Here is a 21568-nt window from a genome sequence, read left to right as displayed (position 1 = left end):
TGGACAACGCCTATTACAGGACTTACCTCTTTTATGTATCATTAATTTGTTCTCGTCCTAAACATGCATGCAATATTTGCCACTGGACGTTAAGCAACCAACAATTAATCATTTACCCAATAGATATCTTTGTCTATAACACATTATAGAACATCTGCATAAGATATAATACTTTATGGAATAAATTGGAGTCATTGTTGCATACAGAAGATTTTTTTTTAGAATGATTATAATTGATAATTTTGAGATTTTTTGAAATTTTTCTGTTGGGATACATAACTTGAAGACGTATTTGGTGATGGGACATTCAAATGGTGTCATCACTTGCTTTCATCTCGTTTTTAGCGGGTTTTTTTTTCCCTATAATAAAAATCATCTTTCAGTTGTATAATGTATAATCAAAACTAAAATTGTATCTACGAAATGGTTTTATACTACATTTTTGGCGCAAATGATACTGGGTATTCTTAAACCTTGTGGCACAAAATGATGCATATTTGGCGCAAACAGATTTCTTCCCCAATAATCATGTAACACAAACACATAAAGAACAAAAAGAACCAAAATATCAAAGCACATTTCACAATCACACATAAATTAAGAACACATATACTTAAAATTTACACCATGAATGGTCACATCTCACAAAGAATACTTTTTTTTAAATAACAGTTCATTTCGGTAATTTTAAAAACATCTATAAATGCATCTTATTTCTTTTATTTATTTATTTCTTTTTTTATTTTAAGATTTCATACTATATTACTTTTAATCCATTCCATGCATTTCAATTAAATCTTTTGTGATATTTCTAAGGTGCAATATAATTTTTACCTTTTAGCTTCTAATTAAATTCTGTTTTAAAACAACACCCATTCACTAAAACAACATTTATTCAATGCCACAATTCGAGGAATAGATATTTTACAAAATGAAGGCATTCCAGTAAGACACCATTTGAAACAAATGACAAGTAAAATTGTATATGTGTTATGAAATTTTCTTCTAAATTTATACAAACAAGGAGAAATATCCATATTTTGATAATTTTAACACTTAAGGTTTGTGGAGAGTGAATCATTCCATGCACACCTAAATTAAAGAAAATTAAATGTAATTACTTTAATCAAGCCCGTATGCAATACTTAGACAATTGAGGTAACCTTGCATTAGGACTTGATTAATATTATGTTAGTCTTTGTAATAAACCACAAATCGGATTCGCTGAGCTTGAAAAATTCCGTATTGGCGTCATTAAAAAAAATCCATACTGAAAACGTTTGAACATAATAATATCTTTTTCACTTAGATTTTTATAGTGAGAGCAAGGATTTGTAAACAAATCCTTGATTATTGAATCAATTTTTTAATTTTTCAAGTGCCAAGTGAGTGCATTGAATAAAATATTATTATTATTATTATTATTATTATGTTATATCAGAAGTCCATTACTAGACTAGTAATGGACTTCAGGCTATACTGAGAAACGTTTGATGTACAATCTAGGACTACTATACTAATTATAGTATAAAAGTCCCAGGTACAATGTAACTTGAAAAAATGAAACTTGCTCTTTTTAAACTAGTAATAAAATACCGACATGTTACTGTCTGAATTACTGGAACTATGTCTATAACCTAACATAGCCCAAGCTGTGACATAATATATTATTGACAGTCTTCCAATAAAATTTCCAAGGTAATATTACCATTTTTCTGTTTGCAATGAAATAATTTTATCTCTGTTTGTTTTAAAAGAGAAAATCTTTTTTGTTGTTGTTGAAAAAATGATGAAAAAAACGTCTAGCTTTTGTTGACAGCTCAGTGAAAGCATATTAAAGATAATAAGAATAAGTAGACCACACTGGAGAATAGAATAGAAATATGCATGGTCACTCCTGGTCTTCTCCCGACTGGCAGACAAACACTTGCAAAAGTGGGGCGTGGTTTGGTTGTATGGGAAGTTGAAATTTGCAGCCACATCCGTTCAGAATGGGTACGCCGTTAAATCTGACTGATGACTTGCATTTTGTAGCGAGAAAGAGTGCCACGCTCCCTGCACGTTAAGAACTTTTGCAACAACTCTTTGAGGGGTTGGTGACTTTTTGCAGGGCAACATTTCAGTTCCTATCCAATTTACCCTCATTTTCCAGTTACATTCCAAAATTCCCGCCCTTCGTCCTGGACAACGCCTATTACAGGACTTACCTCTTTTATGTATCATTAATTTGTTCTCGTCCTAAACATGCATGCAATATTTGCCACTGGACGTTAAGCAACCAACAATCAATCATTTACCCAATAGATATCTTTGTCTATAACACATTATAGAACATCTGCATAAGATATAATACTTTATGGAATAAATTGGAGTCATTGTTGCATACAGAAGATTTTTTTTTAGAATGATTATAATTGATAATTTTGAGATTTTTTGAAATTTTTCTGTTGGGATACATAACTTGAAGACGTATTTGGTGATGGGACATTCAAATGGTGTCATCACTTGCTTTCATCTCGTTTTTAGCGGGTTTTTTTTTCTCTATAATAAAAATCATCTTTCAGTTGTATAATGTATAATCAAAACTAAAATTGTATCTACGAAATGGTTTTATACTACATTTTTGGCGCAAATGATACTGGGTATTCTTAAACCTTGTGGCACAAAATGATGCATATTTGGCGCAAACAGATTTCTTCCCCAATAATCATGTAACACAAACACATAAAGAACAAAAAGAACCAAAATATCAAAGCACATTTCACAATCACACATAAATTAAGAACACATATACTTAAAATTTACACCATGAATGGTCACATCTCACAAAGAATACTTTTTTTTAAATAACAGTTCATTTCGGTAATTTTAAAAACATCTATAAATGCATCTTATTTCTTTTATTTATTTATTTCTTTTTTTATTTTAAGATTTCATACTATATTACTTTTAATCCATTCCATGCATTTCAATTAAATCTTTTGTGATATTTCTAAGGTGCAATATAATTTTTACCTTTTAGCTTCTAATTAAATTCTGTTTTAAAACAACACCCATTCACTAAAACAACATTTATTCAATGCCACAATTCGAGGAATAGATATTTTACAAAATGAAGGCATTCCAGTAAGACACCATTTGAAACAAATGACAAGTAAAATTGTATATGTGTTATGAAATTTTCTTCTAAATTTATACAAACAAGGAGAAATATCCATATTTTGATAATTTTAACACTTAAGGTTTGTGGAGAGTGAATCATTCCATGCACACCTAAATTAAAGAAAATTAAATGTAATTACTTTAATCAAGCCCGTATGCAATACTTAGACAATTGAGGTAACCTTGCATTAGGACTTGATTAATATTATGTTAGTAACAATAACTATGAGGTTCTTATTTTGTGTAACTCAATTAACTCTGCTATCATAACATATAATTGTATACCTTGCTTACATGTATACATACTCATTTTGAGAATGAGACTCACGTCACTTTACAAAATAAACTATATATTATGCTTAAGGTTACAGTTTAAATCATAATCTCAACATTGCAATATATAGAAATATTCTTTAAACTAAAAAAGATATACAGTTAGCAGCATTGATATGGAGACCCCATACAAGAACCACGTGTTCCAGTTTGGAGAGGATCGTAGCCACGACCAATCAGAGATTTCCACGCCAGATTTTCTCCAGTTTCTGTCACCGTCTCTACTGTTGTTATCTGAAAACAAACTCAATAGCATGTCACCGGTAACAGGAATATCCATCTTCAACAGGAAACCAAATGATCCCCTTGTTACAGCACAACCTTTCACCTGCTTCCATGGAAACAACATCAGCAGCAAACAGACTCGCAGACGACTACTCACTGATGGACAGCAATTGAAACCGTTGTACAATAATAAAGAAAATTATTTACAAAACTTGCAACAAAACTCAATGTTTAAAGACTTGTCAAAGTTGTTAGCAGAAGAATGTCTTCATATGCAGGTACCAACAAACTTAATGAATGTCAAGTGGGATTCTAAGAACAGTGCTGTTGGTCGAAGTTCAAATATTCATTCTGCTCACCTAAATCTTCAGAAGAGATTCCTACAACTCAGATCTCAACAGAACTGTCAAGTTGTGACAAAAGCTCGAGACATTGAATGTAGATATTCCAAAGAGGTAAGCACAATGGAAGTTGCCAGATATATAGAAGTCAGCTCCACACAAGAACACTCTCATTTTATTCATGACAGATTTGACCATTGTCGATTTCAGCTGATAGAAGACACCAAACGTAATCTTGAAGAACTTGTGTTACTAGAAACCACAACAAAACAACACAAACAAACTGCAAAAAGAACTATCAACTCTAGTGCTTCATATGAATCAGCATCTACCAGTTTTTCATCAAGTGATTCGACTTTACCCATTCAGGACATAGACGTACTCAGCTTAGCTATGGAAGCTGCCGATGTTCTCCCTGAAAGTACAGACTTGTATCAGCAGTTTGGTGCAACCACTTCAGTACATATTTCAAATGTATTGGAATCATTCGATTTACCTCGACAGGATTACATGCAATGCAAGCAGGTATCACCACCAAATACTGACCAGAGAACTAATTCGCCAAGACGACTATCACTAAAGCGCAAATTTGAAGAAGAAAGTCGCCTTACATCTGACCAACAACCGAAGAAACCGAACACTGATAGATGTTTGTCAAGGCCACGCCAGATTAAACCAGAAGCTACACGGATACTGACAGAATGGTATGATGCTCACGTGACGTATCCCTACCCAAACGATAAAGAAGTAGAAGAACTAGCAAACATTACAAACCTTTATACCAAACAGGTGAAGAAATGGATGGCAAACAAAAGAGTTCGTTGCTTTAATACTCTATCCATCACTGGAAACAAACACCCGATTAAGAATAAGCTAACCGGAAAGAAGAAAGACACGGATAATGGTAATACGTACAGCCAACTTGACGGTAAATCCAGAGAAACCTTGAATGGTTGGTACCAGCAACACATCACTAATCCATACCCATCAGAGAAAGAAAAAGAAATGCTAGCCATTACAACAGGAATAACAGTACCTCAGGTCAAGTCGTGGTTTGCCAACAAGAGGAGCAGAGCAAATAATAGAAAGCGTCAAGTACCAAACTATTTCCTCGAAAAATTCCCAGAATATGCACCACATGTACAGCTGGTTCAAGAACAAAGAGACCAGTCAAGGAAAAGATTTCGTCCTCAGTCCACTAATTTCACAGAGTTTGCAATGTTTAGTGAGCAGAACTATTATTTCTAAGCTTGTGTTTTCGTTAACATTATAGTGCTAGTGTATGTATATGTAAGATGTTGATTTGTGTATATGACTTTGTCTTGAATAATAAAAATATAGTGCTTATTTGAAATTGAAGTTAAAATGATCATTGCCCAAACGATAGCCTGAAATGATCAACCATTTTGTCAACAGAAGTTCATGGATGTTTATTGCTCAAATTAGGAGACACTTTTAAATATATATAATAGAAAAACAAAGGATATGGGGTATCCATCCATGACACAAAATCAGTACAGCAAAAAAACACACAAAAAGCAAAGGAACAGCGCTTTTATTGCTACATGTAAATACACACATACAAATGTAACTCATAAAAATATCAACTTTGTTGGGAGAAGTTATTTTTTTATTGTTTTGGGTAATATTTGAATTCATTCAATTCCAACGAATGAAAAAGTGACCAAATTCATCTGCATCTCTCTTGAATATTGATGACACATCTGCATGTACTGTTTTGATATTTTTTACATCATACCCACCTTAAAAAAAATTGTTATTATCCATGTATCACACTTACTTCTATGGCATTTGGTCTCTGGTGGAGAGATGTCTCTTTGGCAATCGTACCACATCTTCTTAATTTTATATTTGTGTTAGCTGATAATTCGGGTTACTAGTACTTTGGCCATCTTATTAACAAAAGTATTAACTTTGAGGTCAACGACTTTTGATCAGTTCTTTCAGGACTGATAGTAGGCAATCTTAGCCTACTCCCTATTAGATACTGACGTATAAAGTGCAGCTTCATACAAGTTTAGACAACTCTCAATATGGCAATACATCAGAAAGGGCCTTTTATGTTAACTTGAACCAAAGTGTTTATGCATTATTGTGGATCAATCAAATTGATTTTTCATCTGTTAGAATCTTAAATTGTTCCTTAATCATACAGCATGTTTTCATTGGTATTTGTACTCCAACCAATTTAGATGTGACTACAATCTAAAAAAAATATAAATCTCTGGTTTCGTTATCTTCTTATAATACGAGCACGCGAGTTGTGATGGATCTTACTTTCAATCAGATTGGTAGATTCTGGAAAATGTACCATGCTTTTCTAGTATCACTTGCTTTTGTCAAGTAAGAAAATACAAAGTAGATTAGGCGACAATTCATAAACGAAGAAGGGGAACGGGATTGTGATTATATGAAAACAAACATCGTTTGTCATCTAGCACATATATATCATAAAAGTCAAGCAAGCCTGTCTGCCAAGATGTCGTCGGTAAAGCTTTCGAGATGTCTTCGATTTTACCTCAAAAACCTATTGTTCAGTAGCTTCATTGTAACCAGCAACCATTTATAAAGTAAATTCCTGCCGATGATAGGAAGATCTTGATATGCAGATGCTGCTGAAATGTTGCTACATGCCAACGGAAAGTTAATAATGGGAAAATTCAAGGCACTTTTTTTGTCTTGAGGGAAATAAAACGAAAAATTAATACGACTATTCGTAGCACAAGTGAATTTAGCTGGGTTTTAATGCACATATCTAATTAAAGAGGACACATGTCTCTCACATCGCCACCTATAAGAATAAAATAAGGTCGATCTGACAAGCTAAAACTGTGGTATCGTAATCTTTGTCTGATGACATACACCTTTTTATGAAAAAAGACAGCTTCCTTTGTTAGTCGGGCCAAATTTGCCAGGCTTTAGTAAGAATGGTTGATGAAAATTGGATTTCATCCATTGCAAAATTACTGTCTAATCTAATTGAAGCTTAACGTATAAATGTAATACCGTTTCCTTCTGCATCAAAACTTTATGCTTCTGTTTGTGAAGAAATAGTTAAGAGTTACAGAGTTAAAACAATTGAGTTGTTTTTAATTGGGTTTCAAAACAGGTGGAAGGAGCTAGAATCCGACAGAACTTTTGCATTTCAAAACGTAAAAATAGTAACCAGTTGTCTTGTGAAAAATTTACGCTTAAAAAATTTCAGCAATTCACGACAGTGGCCAAGAGTATTCATATTTTTAGAGGAAAAAAATCTTTTGTCACATTTGACTTCATTCAAAGGCGCCATGGCAATCGCAATTTTGTAAAACTTAATGTGGCATTAATTCATACAGTAAAATCAGTGCAACCTCTTGATTGTAAGAATAAACGTCGACAAACACAAAACTTTATCCCTCAACTTTTGATGACCACCTCCTAGATCCTTTCAAAAGTATATGTTTAGGCGCTTATGACTTTATTATGTCATGATGTTAACAATGCATCCGTTTTTCAAACATGAATCGTAAAAACTGACGTACTGCAAAGCTTATACAATTATGCATGATCTTGAGCTGTCAGAGTAACATGAAATGTTAACCCCGTTTCTTCACCTATGATTCTGTCTATCTTACCATCTTCATATAGTATTCTAATAAACACATCATTAAATGACGCGTAAATTGTATTTTCTATCAACAATAGTAATTTTGTTGACAATATAAGTAAGCTTACATGGCGAAGATACCCTCAAGGTTTTGAGTCCTTTCTTTATTATTAAATAAAAGTTACAGCATATAATTATATATATTCGCTATATATTTTCAGTTTGGTTTATAGGGGTAAAACGATTAATTGACATAATCTAGAAATCGGAAATGCATGAGAGTCTGTGATGGAACCGGACACGCTGAAGTATCGAATGTATCATAATTTAGATTTTTAGACAGTAATTCAAACGAGACTTTTGTCACCTCTTATTATTATTTCCCATACAAATTCACGGTTCATGTGGTTAAGAGTATTCAATTAAACATCCGTTTTATTGGAAGATACAAAGATATTTATCTTAAATCAAGAACTTTGAACGGAAATGGACACTTCTAATTGATATTTTTCAAACTTTATACCGAACACCCTAGAGGAAGACACTCAAGTGAAAGGGCGTCTCGTTTGTAGTTTTAATAATAGTATGTTTGAATTATTTTATGATAGATATACGTTTTCAACTTATGATATGTCAGAAATAATACTGTGTAATATTAGTTAATGGCCCTCATCACAATTGACATTTTCCTCTCTTGTACTCAGACTATCATCAGATTAAAAGTATGGCCATTACTTTCCGACAATGATACTGTGATTTCTCATAATGTTAGGTTATGCAACTTTCTAATAGTAAATTATGATGTAGATATTACGCTTTGCCCTCGGTAACTCTCGGAAGCTTACAAGACTATTGAACTCAGTTTTTCTTTGATATAGGAACGGAGTACTTGTATGAAAACACGAGAGAGTTTAAAAATTCTTTATTTACATTTTTCGCATTGATTCAATACTAATATGAACTTGTGAGGATTTTTAAAAGTTTCTTTTACATGAAATACAATTTAAAAAGAGCAATGCATCTGGATTATTTTCTGATTGAAAAGGCGGTTTTATTTCACATTCGCCATCGACAGCCGCTGTGATATTTTTCGAAGTTTACAGATAGCCCATTTTAACCGTGATGCATTGAGGAAAAACACAGCAAGTGGAACATCATTCTATAATCCTTCATTCTACAATATTGTTAATCGAGCTATTATACTATTATTCATCACTATTATTTACTGTTTATTCAGAATCACTGGCATTTGTCATTACATCCAGTAAAGTAAACTATAACACAAGGAATCGATTAGCGTATATCTTTCTTCAGCAAACAATGCATTAGAAAAATGTGAAATTATATATAACAAATAAAATGCAATTCATACTGTTAGTGTTTGGAATAATTCTGCCTCTTGTCGTCAGCCATAGAATTCTGACAGCAAAAAAACATGGAGGTGACGCCGTACTTTTCATTTTATTTCCCGAGGAAGACGTTCCAGCTGAAGCTTACAAATCCTTAGGTAAATAGATATATTTTTTTCTAATTTATATAGTGCACTTTAACCAAACCATGCATTGTATTCGCGCTTTATAGCATTATTTTCTTTCCGGGTTTTTACGCCGTGTTTAAAAATACAGTTGAAAGTTGATTATCTTATTCAAGTTTGAATGACTAATCGTTGCTTACTAAAATTTCAGAGGAATACTCTGTTTTCAGTTTATTTAAGTCATATATTCATGTAAAATATCCAAAAATCATATTAAAGCTTATAAGCTTTATATCTAGTGTGAGTGAGCTATTTAGGATATATTCTCTTTTACATTGAACATAATCATGTTTATTCATTAAACGGTATTCATAAGTTCCACTGATCAAAGAGGTTATATACAACCTCCTTGCACTGATTAAGAAAACAAACCCTAAAACGTAGCCCTCCAGGCTCATGATATCTTTTGAAAGAATCAACGCTTATATGTTGAATCTCATTTATTTTATTTAATGAATGACTATTATTTATTTTGAATTTATTGAACCATAAAATTAATTTTTGACTCTTCACATTGAATAATCCGCGAAGCGGATTATGTTAAATGTGAAGAGTCAAAAATTAATTTTATGGTTCAATAAATTCAAAATAAATTATTGTCATTCATTATGAATAAATTTCTATCAAATATAAGGCTCAAAGAGCTTTTTATATTATTTATATTAACAATAACAACGTACACACATGTTGGCGTATGAATACACAACGTCAGAGTGGGCGTGTCGCCATAAAAATTGACAACATTGAAAATAAGGGTAATACTTTTAACCAATCAGAAGACAGTAAATACACCAAATTTATTTATTCATGCATCAAGTAAAGAACATGTGCGACATATATAGGACATATAAAAATGATGGATAATATACTGGTATGAATAATCCCGGCTAGTCCTGCAATTTGATTGGTTATCGTGACAGAGTATATGAACCCATTTATCCTGTGAACAAAAAAAATGAAGATCAGAATTGTCACTTATGTTGAAATTAGGACACTCCAATATAATATCATTGTTATTCGGGCTTCACATGAGCTCTTGTCCCGTATGGAATATACTGACCCCGTATTTTTGTATAAGGTCAATAGCTAGCACACTTTTTAACTAGTAATATCCCACGTGAAGGTCCAGAATAACATAATATTATTAATATACTTCATGTCAAAATGCCAGATTTTGAATGGTTAATACGAGGGAGATAATTTACTTTAATATACTTCACGTCAAAATGCCAGATTTTGATTGGTTAATACAAGGGAGACAATTTACTTTATTATACTTCATGTCAAAATGCCAGATTTTGATTAGTTAATACGAGGGAGACAATTTACTCTTTCCCATGGCAAATACCATATTACCCTTCGCGGAGACGCTTGCTCAAGTGTGCGCTTTAATAAATACGGATGATTGTTATGTATAAAACGACATAGTTTATGACTTTGCATTTGAAATTTAAAGACAGAACATTCAGTATAATAAATTAAATAATACATATCTGAGAGGGTGATAGAGCAGATTATTACCCCTCGAAAAGACATTATCAACCTTGACTTCGCCTCAGTTGACAATGTTTTCTCGGGGTAACAATCTGCTCTATCATCCTCTCAGCTATGTGTTATTTATATAATGTCACACGAAATATCTTCAACTAAATATTATGAAGATATTATTTGTAGTCTATGAGTAAGAATTCGCTAGAAATGTGTGATGGACGAACATCGAAAAACCAGTACAACCCTACTCATTTTAAGCAGGGGTATTATAAACTTCGATCCAATCGATGAATTACGGCGGTTTTAATTTTCGAACATACGACTATCGGTAATTATCTTTGTTATATTTTTTTATAGGTACCGTTATCCAGACACCCTTTCAACTACAATTATGGATAGGTTATTCTCTTTGTTATAATTTTTATAGGCACCGCTATCCAGACATTCTCTCCACTACAGTTATGGATGGTAATTTTCTTTGTTATATTTTTTATAGGCACCGCTATCCAGACATTCTGTCCACTACAATTATGGTAGGTAATTCTCTTTGTTATATTTTTTATAGGCACCGCTATCCAGACATTCTGTCCACTACAATTATGGTAGGTAATTCTCTTTGTTATATTTTTTATAGGCACCGCTATCCAGACATTCTGTCCACTACAGTTATGGATAGGTATCATTGAAGACAAAAGAGGAACATATTATGAGGTTACAGACGTTTTACGACTGGTCGATATGATCAACACAGAGGTGTACCGTTTAAAGAAGACCACTGGAAAAGTACAAATAATTCTTGGTGGACATGGCCAGTCTGGTATTTCTAACGTTAAAAATTGTATCCGATATACCAATATAATAACTTCACAATTTACGTGTCCTTAACAAATAAAAATTAAATTGATTGATTGTTGGTTGCTTAACGTCCAGTAGCAAATATTTCATGCATGTTCAGGACGATATAAAAATTTGAAGTATGCATTAAAGGAAATATTGGTTATACGCCATTGACAAATGCCAATGAAAGCATTCAAACGTCATTGCCAGCACTTTAACGTTTCTGAAAGCATCCCTTTTGCAAATCATCAGTGACAGCATCCCTTTCGAAAGTGACCGCATCCCGATATCATTGACAGCACCCTAAACGTCACTGATGGCATCCCAACGTTATGACAGCATCTAAACGCCACTGACAGCATCCAAACGCAATTGACAATAATCCAACATCATTGACAATAATCCAACGTCATTGACAGCATCCCAACGCCATTTACATCATTCTAACGTCATTGACAGAATCCCGGGCGTAAATGAGAGCACATTTACAAGTCAATATAGCGTATACATATGTCAAGCTCTAAACCACATGCAGTTTAGAAAAGCTGTAAGCATCTTACATAGACTTTCACAGATCTCCCATAAATAATACAAAAAAATATACCTTAATAGTAAAAATCATGAAGATACAACAATTTAAGAGCCATTATCATATATAAGATAAAATAAAGCACTAAAAACCGTGTTCCCTTGCATTGGTAGATAGCTGTTTGCATTTTGGGGAATGTTGTATCGACCACACCAATACCGTATCCACTTCAAGTTTAACAATTTGGTCCATCGCTGAGTTGATAAATGTTCAGTCTGATTTCTTTTATATACATTTATATTATTATCGTGAATATTATAACTAATTTGATTCGTTTAGAAAGAGTCACATGTTCAACTATATTTTCAAAGATAGACTGTAACCAGCAGATATTAAAGTGATATTGCACGGTTGTTTTTAGAATATCTGACACAATCGAAACAACAAAACAAATGAATTGGTGCTATTGACAATAATGCTATAAAAATTGTAGCCTTTCTATGAGGTCGATACGAGGATATGTCGACATCGGACTGCGTCCTCAGTCAATATACTTCTTTCAGGTCGATATATCCTCGTATCGACCTCATACAAAGGCTATAATTGTAATTGTATAGTATCATAAGATTTAGTGTTATTTACTATTCCTTGTACTTGTGGTAGCAAGAGCTATTTTTTTAAATAGCTTTATCGAATGAAAATATAGCAAGATAAACTCTCTAAGCGAATTTAAAAAAGAGAACAGAAACAAACACTGAATTGTAATGCATATTTGTTTTAACAAAATCAATAAAGTTACTCAAGAATACGGTTCAAATTATATATCTCCAATGTTATAATGAAAAGGCACAGCGATGAAGTACGACTATTGTTCTTTTGGATTTTTCTTTAACCAGAATTACCAATCTGATCGATCTGATTGCAAAAATAAATGTAATGACTTACGACTGTTTTTCCATGTGGGGTTCTTCTTGTGAAATAGGTCAAGGACAAGTTGATGGGCTCGGGGTTTACGCACAAACATGTAAAATCTTTGGCTATTACATATAACACGACATCGCTTCTGACCATGTGCTACCAATGACACTAAGATTCCTTATATCGATAAAATTACAAGTGGACCGATCTACATAGACTTTGAACACATACCTAGCCGGCCTCTTTACCATCTTCTAGAGGAGAAACCTATGACCACTTTCTTTTCAATACAAGATACCTGTGACTAATATATATATATTTAAATTGAAAGTTTAAACCAACTTTCAGAATGAACTTCTTTTAATCCTATGTGCCAAAAAATAGGAGAGCGAAAGATTTAACAAATAGATACAAGACATGCCAAGTAAATATTCATAAGAAGAGGGTAACATTTGATTGGATTTTTTTTTATCGTTCGCCATAATTATCTAAATTTAACCTTTATATGTTTTTTCCTGATTGTTTTAGTTATTTGTCGATGATAATAATTATAGACTATTGGTTTGTAGATCATCTTGTCTTGTCCTTCGGAGTTTCAATTCTTCGTTCATGTTGCTTCAAATCTCATTGAAATACAGATCCTGTCCCAAGCTTTGCTTACAAGGATCTGAAAATGCTCAAATCTACTTTCTGTTCTAAAGACCTTTCGGGATCCTCTGTTGTTTTTTTTAGATTAATACACACCTTCAAATATTTGAAGGCTGGATTTTCATTGGCTGATGTAATAATCAACAGAACAGAAAGTAAAGCGGAGTTTGACAGATCCTTGTAAGCAAAGCTTGAACACAGGAGCTGTATTTTAATAAGATTGTGTTGCTTCGAGCACTCTACTTATGTTGCAATCACGTTAAAGTTGCCATCTATTTTGATACAGTAATACCATGTTTTTCTCTCTCTCTTTAGGATCGTTAATTCAACAGTTTGTGTCAGAATACCCAGACGTAGTAAGCGGAATTATACTACTTGGGACTCATGTTATGTCAGACAAGATATTATTGCAGTTGAATGTACCTACAATGACTGTTATTGGGAATTTAGACGGATTAACAAAAATCACAACACTAGCTAATGTTTACAAGTGAGTTAATCAAGAATACCTATATTAGACAGCTATACGGAAATGAAAATTGAATTGACTCAAATAGGTCTTATTCTGCTCTTTGGTCGGGTTGTTGTCTCTTTGACTCAATCCCCGTTTCCATTCTCTATTTTACTTATTATCTTTTCTCGCTAAAGCAGTTACCAAATCTGTTTCAAACGTTCATATTAGATAATACACCTCTTTTGAAAATAGCTATGCAATTCCTTATCTGAATAAATATAAACACAGCTACATTGTATTGTATTTCTGATCTTTTTCGTTTTCAATTTCAAGAATTATATCGCAACTAGAACACTTCCTGTTGTCTTTATTGACCAAAGAAAGTAACAAAGTGATATTTCGTGCGATGTCAATTTCATGTCGAGTCACTTCGGTTTCTTTACAATTTGGGGCTCGTTTAGAGATGGAGAATATTTTATTTTTGTGTAAACATATTTATAACCATAATTGAAGCGATGTTTACATGCAATATAAAAACAATATTGATCAATGTCAGAAAAATTATCAACTTTTTTTGTATTCGACACGGAACTATCGAAGGACTTGGTAAATCTCGCCCTTTCCCAGTTTCTAAACCTCATACAAACAAATTTAAAAAATTATGACATTGACCTTATATTTTATAGGAAAGAAGTTCTGTCGTCTGATTGATTGGTTTACATGTGTTTTTGAAATCCCGAATAAAACAATACAAACTCTTTAAATCTTTTCTTGGGGAGCGATCGGCGAAAAATTCAAAATTGCACACATTTATCCGTAATGCAAAGGAATTTTCATTGCTATTTTTAAACGCAAAGTTTGCAAGAAAAACATCAGACCACATGATTTATAACATTTGCGGAAAACAAAGTATGCATACACTTGGTTTTGAAAAATGCATTTCAAGTCCTCTTCATGATCATGTCTTTGTGCTCGGTTGTTAGTTCCCTGAAGATGAAACGAAAGGAATATAGATAAATCATACATAACTAATATATCATAAATAGTTTATCGTTTTCGAAAGCGTGTTCTTGTCATTAAATTAATGTTTTTGTACGTTGTGTTTATAAAAGATTACATAATATTTAATTAAGAACGTGTTCTTTTCTACTTCGTTTTTCGCAAGACATTCCATAAAATGTACAAAATAAGTTTCCTTTATATTTATAATATAAAATAGAGTACCACCGGAAGAGAAATACATTAATAAGAAATTAAATATTCCCATATATTTAGGTTTTCATAATAAATCGTTGGTTTCCACATATTCCACGCATGAAATGCTTGTAGTTCGGGGAGATAAAAGAGCGTTTTTCACTGCGACACTCAGCGCTATAAGGAATGCCATTGACTTTTTTGGGGGCTTGCGATTTTCTTAACTACAATTTGTTCCAAACTCCTAAAAAATTTCTATATTTAATAAAACACGCAATTCAAAAGGGATCAAAAACTAAAATCAGTAAAAATCAGAAAAAGAAAAAGAAACAAGAGGATCTCATTAGCCTGAATCGCTCACTTGGTAAAAAAATATGCCATTTTGATATTTATTTTTTCCCCTTTTAAATATTGCAGTCAGTTATTTTTGCTTATATGTAGATCTTTTTTTGGTGGCATTTTTGTAGGTCTTGTATTGATGATCTTCTTTACTCTTTAATGTTTACAGTTTATAATGATTAAAGTTTTTGAAATAAAAACGTCATTTAATGGCAATAAATCCTGTTTAACTATTGTGATAATTTGACCATGTTGACTTACCTGTAGATTGGTATCTTGCTAATCTTTTTTACTTTTCAAATTTTCTCTCTAACTCCTATAGTTACAAAAAAATTTAAAAATGGATAAAAATTTCATCATTCAGGGGAAACAACTTCCATATCGAGCTGGTTGCCAATTTCGGCCATGGTGACTGATTTTGTAGATTGTATTGTGCTGAACATTTTTGCCTTTTTTCTTTTTCTCTCTATCTATTATAGTTTGTGCTAAAACTGCAAAAATGAAGAAAAAACCAACATCTTTCATGGACAATTACTCCTTTCAGGGGTCAATTGACAATTTCAACAATGTTGTTTTATTTGTATAATATCTTATTTTACAGAACATTTTTTCTATACAATGTTGTTATCTATTTATCTTTGTTTCCACAAAAATCGTCAAATGGTTAAAATTGGTAATTCAGAGGTAATAACTCCTAAAAAGAGGCAGTTGACAACTTTGGCCCTGTTCATTTTTGTAATTTACAATTTCCATCTATCTACATTTGTATAATGGTTTCTGCAAAAAGAGAAAATTGATAAAAAACATCTTTCAATGGCAATAACCCCTATAAGCAGTCAATTGAAAATTTCACTTATTTGTAGATTTTATTTTGCTGAACACTTTTGCTCTTTACAATTTCTCTCTATCTGTTATAGTTTCTGCAAAAAAACGCAAAGATGAGTAAAATTAGTCTTTTGAGGGCAAACACTCAATAAAGGGTCAATTGACCATTTGTCCATGTTGACTTATTCGTAGATCTGATTTTGTTGAACGTTTTTACTATCGAAAGATTCTTTATTTCAACTATAGCTGTCATAAAAAAACCATAAAAAGGTTAAAATTCATCATTTAAAAACCAATCCTAACTGATCGTTAGATGATTTCTGTCAAGTTTACTTGTTCTGGTCATTTTTACTGTTTAAATAAAATTTCTCTCTATTTGTAATAGTTTTCAAGATAATAACCAAAAACTGCGAAATTTGAAAAAAAAACATTTTAGGGGCAATTACTCCAAAATGGGTTTTCCGATTATTCTGAAAATTTTGCAGGAGATAGACCTTAAACTGTTGGTCATTTTTACTTCTCAAGATTTGATGTGAGCTAAAAAAGGCAATTAAAATGATTCTTTTTAGAAAAAAAAAATGGAAAATAGGAATACATTTTTTTGTAATTGGTAAGTACTTGAATGTTTGGAAGAATTCTCAATACCATTTACTTTAATATAATAATTATCATTTCATCTATTCATTTTTCAAACAGAAAGTTTCTACAACAAATAAAAGCTGATCCCAGTCTAAAATACCGTTATCCAATGGTAGTGTTAGATGGTGTTAATCATGGAATATTCAGTAATGGTCAACTTCCTATCCATCTACTTATACAGGACATCACTTTAGACACGGAATATGAAAATCTTCTCCAATACATTCTGCAACCAATTTCTACATTTCTTTTCTACTGTAGAGGGGACAATGGTAGAGTTGTTCTAGATTCTTTGAATGATTACTTTGTAGAAACTAACAAAATTTTGGAGGTATGATTTAAATACTCATGATTATCAATAGTTTTCAGATTTCATCCCTTTTTCGTCTCGCTCTAAAAAACCGCTTAAAATGATACGAAACATTGAACATTTTTCAGTATTTCAACAAAACAGTTAGAAATTTGAGATATTGTATTGAACACAGTGATTCGAATTCAGTTCAATTGTTTTGTCAGATGAATTAAGATGAGCTCGAGGATGGACGATGACAATTCACTGAAAATATCCTCAAAATTAAAAAGGCTATCAATGAAAAGTATGTTAAAAAAGAGAGGCGAAAGATACCAAAGGAACATTCAAACTCATAAGTTGAAAACAAACTGACAATGTCATGGCAAAAAACGAAAAAACGAACTCAACGTTTAATTTCTGCATACACAAGGCTGTGAGGGGGCCTCGGTGGCCGAGTGGTCTAAGTAGTTACTACTGTAACCACTAGCCAGTCAACACTGAGGTTGTGAGTTCGAACCTTGCTCGTGCGGGTGCACTCGACTCCAATCTTAATTGACTAGGATTGTTAGTTTTCCTATCGAAGGTCGGTGGTTTTCTTCGAGCACTCCGGCTTCCTACACCAATAAAAACTGGCCGCCACGAAATAGCCCAAAAGCGGTGCTTAATAGTGGCGTTAAAACACCAAAAATCAAATCAAATCACAAGGCTGTGTTTAACAAAATAAAAAGATGTGTAACAGTGTAAGTCCCTTTTAATCTGTCACGCAAATCAATATGACCATTTAATAAAAAAAAAACAAAAAAACAACAACATTAAAAATTAAAGGGAGGTAAAAAAGAAAAAAAAAATTCGCATAAAAAAACATACAGAGTATTCAAACTTTAAAATCTAAACAATCGAGCTTGGATAAATACTTCCAACGGGGTTGAGTGGATCTCTCTCTCTACTAATTCAATGGAAAAAAGCCGAGTACATTGTTCCGAGTGGAATTGGCGGAAATTTACACGAGGCAAAATTTTTTCAACGTGTTGTTTATGTAAAAATTTATCAAACGGATAATAATTTTAATGCACACTGCAGAATTAGAGAGAACAGCATTCTAAAATAATTCCAAATGGCATATTTCAGCCGTTACTGAAAGCCCATCAGATAACCATAGACCCAAAAGAATACAAGTCGCACTGGGTTAAACAGTCGCAGATGTGGTTATCAGATCTTGTTGGTCCAGATTCAACTCGAATTAATGTAAGTAATTTATGTATTTTTCATATGATATTCAGATTTTTCAACTATTACTGAAGTTAGTTAACAAGGACATTCTACTGTTTTTACCAGCAGATGCATTCCTTTCATATTCACAGTCTAGTCAAGGATGAAAATTTAAGTTTGCATAGCAAATAAAAATATTCCCTCTGGGAGTGGGACATAATATATTGACAGTTAGTATAAAAGTCCCAGATTCCCCGTATGGAATGTTACCAAAACTTGGCGTGCAATATTCGCCGGTATAACATGCAATGCAATATCGCTTCAAACCGACGACATTTTCGTTTGGTATATGTTCTTGCCATTGTGTTGCAATACAATAAAATCTATGTTATTGCACGGATAACGGTAGATATAATAACCTCTCGTAGAATATACAATACTCTACTAGGGATGCAATAATCCTGTTAAAATGTGTTTTTTTTAACCTATATAATTATTAGTATTTTTACAAATTTATTTCAGATAGAGAGTTATTTCACATATCAGTCAGCATTCAATCCGGCTCTCTTTAACGAATCTGTTTCAAAAGTTACCATATACTTATTTTCACAACTGGACACGCCAGTCGAAAAGATAGATTCTGATGAGATACCTTTACAGATACATGCAAGGATGTTCCGAAGAGATGCAATTTTGAAAAAGCTAGGAATAACGCAAAACGACAATTCTCCAGAACGTACATGCAAGGACTTGAATTACGTAAGTATAATGTTAAGATATCTTTGTTCCAACGTACCAACAAGAAAGAACTTGCATCTTTTTTTATAAATTGCACACAGATATGTGCATGTAATAAAAGTTACCAAAAACGCTATTCCTCCAATTCCCCCATCCCCGCCAAACACTCTATGCACCCTACCAGGAATAATTATGAAAAAAACTTTTAAGTGCAATTCCGTGTTTCTTTTACATTTTCATTATCGATATCTTGTTTTCAAAATGTGCAGTTCCTTTATCCATTACTGAAATTAGCTGGTGGAAAAAACCGCGAGAAAAAAACCCAAACATATCAATCTTAACCTTGAAATGATATCACAAAGTGTTCACAAAACCGCCAAACAAATACAAGTGAACTACACTACCAATGGAAGTCTGTTAATCACTAACAACAAATATTAACAATAGATATACACGGAAATGACAATAATCACTCTAAAACAGTGTGGCATAGCTTCATGCAAAGCACCTACACCACGTATATGCAATTCTGAATTCAAGCATACAATTTCCAAAATTAGGTAAAAAAAAATTAGATTTAAAAGGAGCAAAAATCTCGATTTAAACAAATATATTCCATAGCTAAAGAAAAAAGCTGCATTCTAAAGACAATGTTAAAGTCAGGTGACTTTTAAAAAGAAAATCACTTTCATACATTGAAACACGCAAATTAAAAATTTGTATACAATCATGCAATTTTCCATGATAGTACAAACTCGAATAAGGCGTTGTTTTTATGTTACATGTAGTTGTCTGTGGTCATCTTCGTCCGTTTTGTTTTATCACTTTGGTTTCCCTACCGCGAAAGTTTGCCTGTAGATTGTTTACTTGTAAAAGGTAGGACACAATAGTTTTGAAGACGATTTGATTAAATTACATTCAAAGTAAACCTAAAAAAGAGGAAGAGTTTTAGTTAACGTCTTTTGTAGTTTATTGTCCTCCATTCATGACATTCATGCTTCATGTATTTTTTTTTACAGGCATCCTACGTGATAGCATATAACAGATCAGCAGAGAAAATTAGAAAAAGATTCGACAAAAGAAATCCAGGAATTCTTTTCCATGAAGATATTATTATACCATCGGAATCTAGTTGGAATGAAAAGAATATTTTAGTCACTAGACATAATCGTGTACTTCATGTGACGTCATATGCGTATATAACGGAAAACAACGATGCTGGCGGACACATTTTTTGTACACTTTTACCACCAATTAGAGCAATGGAGTGGATTTATTATGGAATATATAAATAAATGTTTAATAAATTTTGTAATTTGTATGAATGATGGAATGGAGATTTGTTTTAGAAAGATATTGCTGTCACGCGTACGCACGGCAATGTAATGCACATGGTGAACAATATATTACTTTCATTTCTATGTAGTTGTATTTCAGCAGCACCTCCATATGGTAAAATGTTCCTATTGAAACAATATATTTCAGGACTTGCATTTTCTATTATGATCTCATTGAAAGACGATTGCTGCTTATAAGTTAGAAAATAAAAAAAGGCTCATTGATTAAAAGTTTTAAGCAAGTCATCATAAATTATTTAACAGTTATGGAATATTTGTGTCATAGAAAACAAAGGACAAGTTTCAGCAGCCAATATCCTGTCCTCTTTACCGCATTTTTACAAATTTACAATTCTTATTTGAAACGGCAATTTTTAACTAAACAGTTCTTAAAAGACTGAACAATTAATCCCTTAAATCATTTTCAGTATTTTAGTCAACTTTGTGTTGACATGAAATATCATTGATATGGTCATAAATATAACTGTTAAAAAAAATTTGAATTTTCTAAATACTAAGGTTTTTCTACCCCAGGAGTAGATTACTTTTACTGTTTTCGGTAAAACCCTCCGGAATTTTGGTCCTCAATGCTATTCAACTTCGTACTTTATTTGGCCTTTTTAACTCTTTTGATTCGAGCGTCACTGACGAGTCTTTTGAAGACGAAACGCTCGTCTGGCGTACAAAATTTTAATCCTGGTATCTATGAGTTTATTTAGACTTATCCACTGCGGTAAATTCAGTACAGTTAAGGCAATTTACTTGCAGACAATTTAGATCTGACCAACAGTTGTTATATATTTGTACACACCATTTACATACTGAATTGTCTGAACGCTACTGAAGTCCTGAAGTGACTGCAAGAAAATAGTCCCGGAACAGTACTGAATTCGCTGCAACCAAAGAGTACGGAATT

At 32.5% G+C, this 21568-nt stretch overlaps 2 protein-coding genes across 2 annotated transcripts in view; both read left to right on the top strand.

Moving 5' to 3' along the window:
* Positions 1 to 3749: 3749 nt before the first annotated feature.
* On the top strand, positions 3750 to 5309 carry LOC127705799 (uncharacterized). The gene has a single exon (XM_052210147.1). It carries the CDS (start codon positions 3750 to 3752, stop codon positions 5307 to 5309), a length of 1560 nt encoding a protein of 519 aa, XP_052066107.1.
* Positions 5310 to 8384: 3075 nt separating this feature from the next.
* LOC127705798 (uncharacterized) overlaps positions 8385 to 21568 on the top strand; it is a 55465-nt gene continuing 42281 nt past the window's right edge. The window contains exons 1-6 of the mRNA XM_052210146.1: positions 8385 to 9175; positions 11328 to 11510; positions 13941 to 14115; positions 17134 to 17407; positions 18497 to 18613; positions 19100 to 19336. Of these exons, the coding sequence (XP_052066106.1) occupies positions 9028 to 9175; positions 11328 to 11510; positions 13941 to 14115; positions 17134 to 17407; positions 18497 to 18613; positions 19100 to 19336 (1134 nt within the window). The 5' untranslated portion in view covers positions 8385 to 9027. The remainder of the gene's footprint in view (positions 9176 to 11327; positions 11511 to 13940; positions 14116 to 17133; positions 17408 to 18496; positions 18614 to 19099; positions 19337 to 21568) is intronic.

The sequence above is a fragment of the Mytilus californianus genome, unplaced genomic scaffold (genome assembly GCF_021869535.1).
Source record: "Mytilus californianus isolate M0D057914Y unplaced genomic scaffold, xbMytCali1.0.p SCAF_6, whole genome shotgun sequence".
Taxonomy (NCBI): Eukaryota; Metazoa; Mollusca; class Bivalvia; order Mytilida; family Mytilidae; genus Mytilus; species Mytilus californianus.
This window is presented reverse-complemented; position numbering and strand designations above follow the sequence as displayed.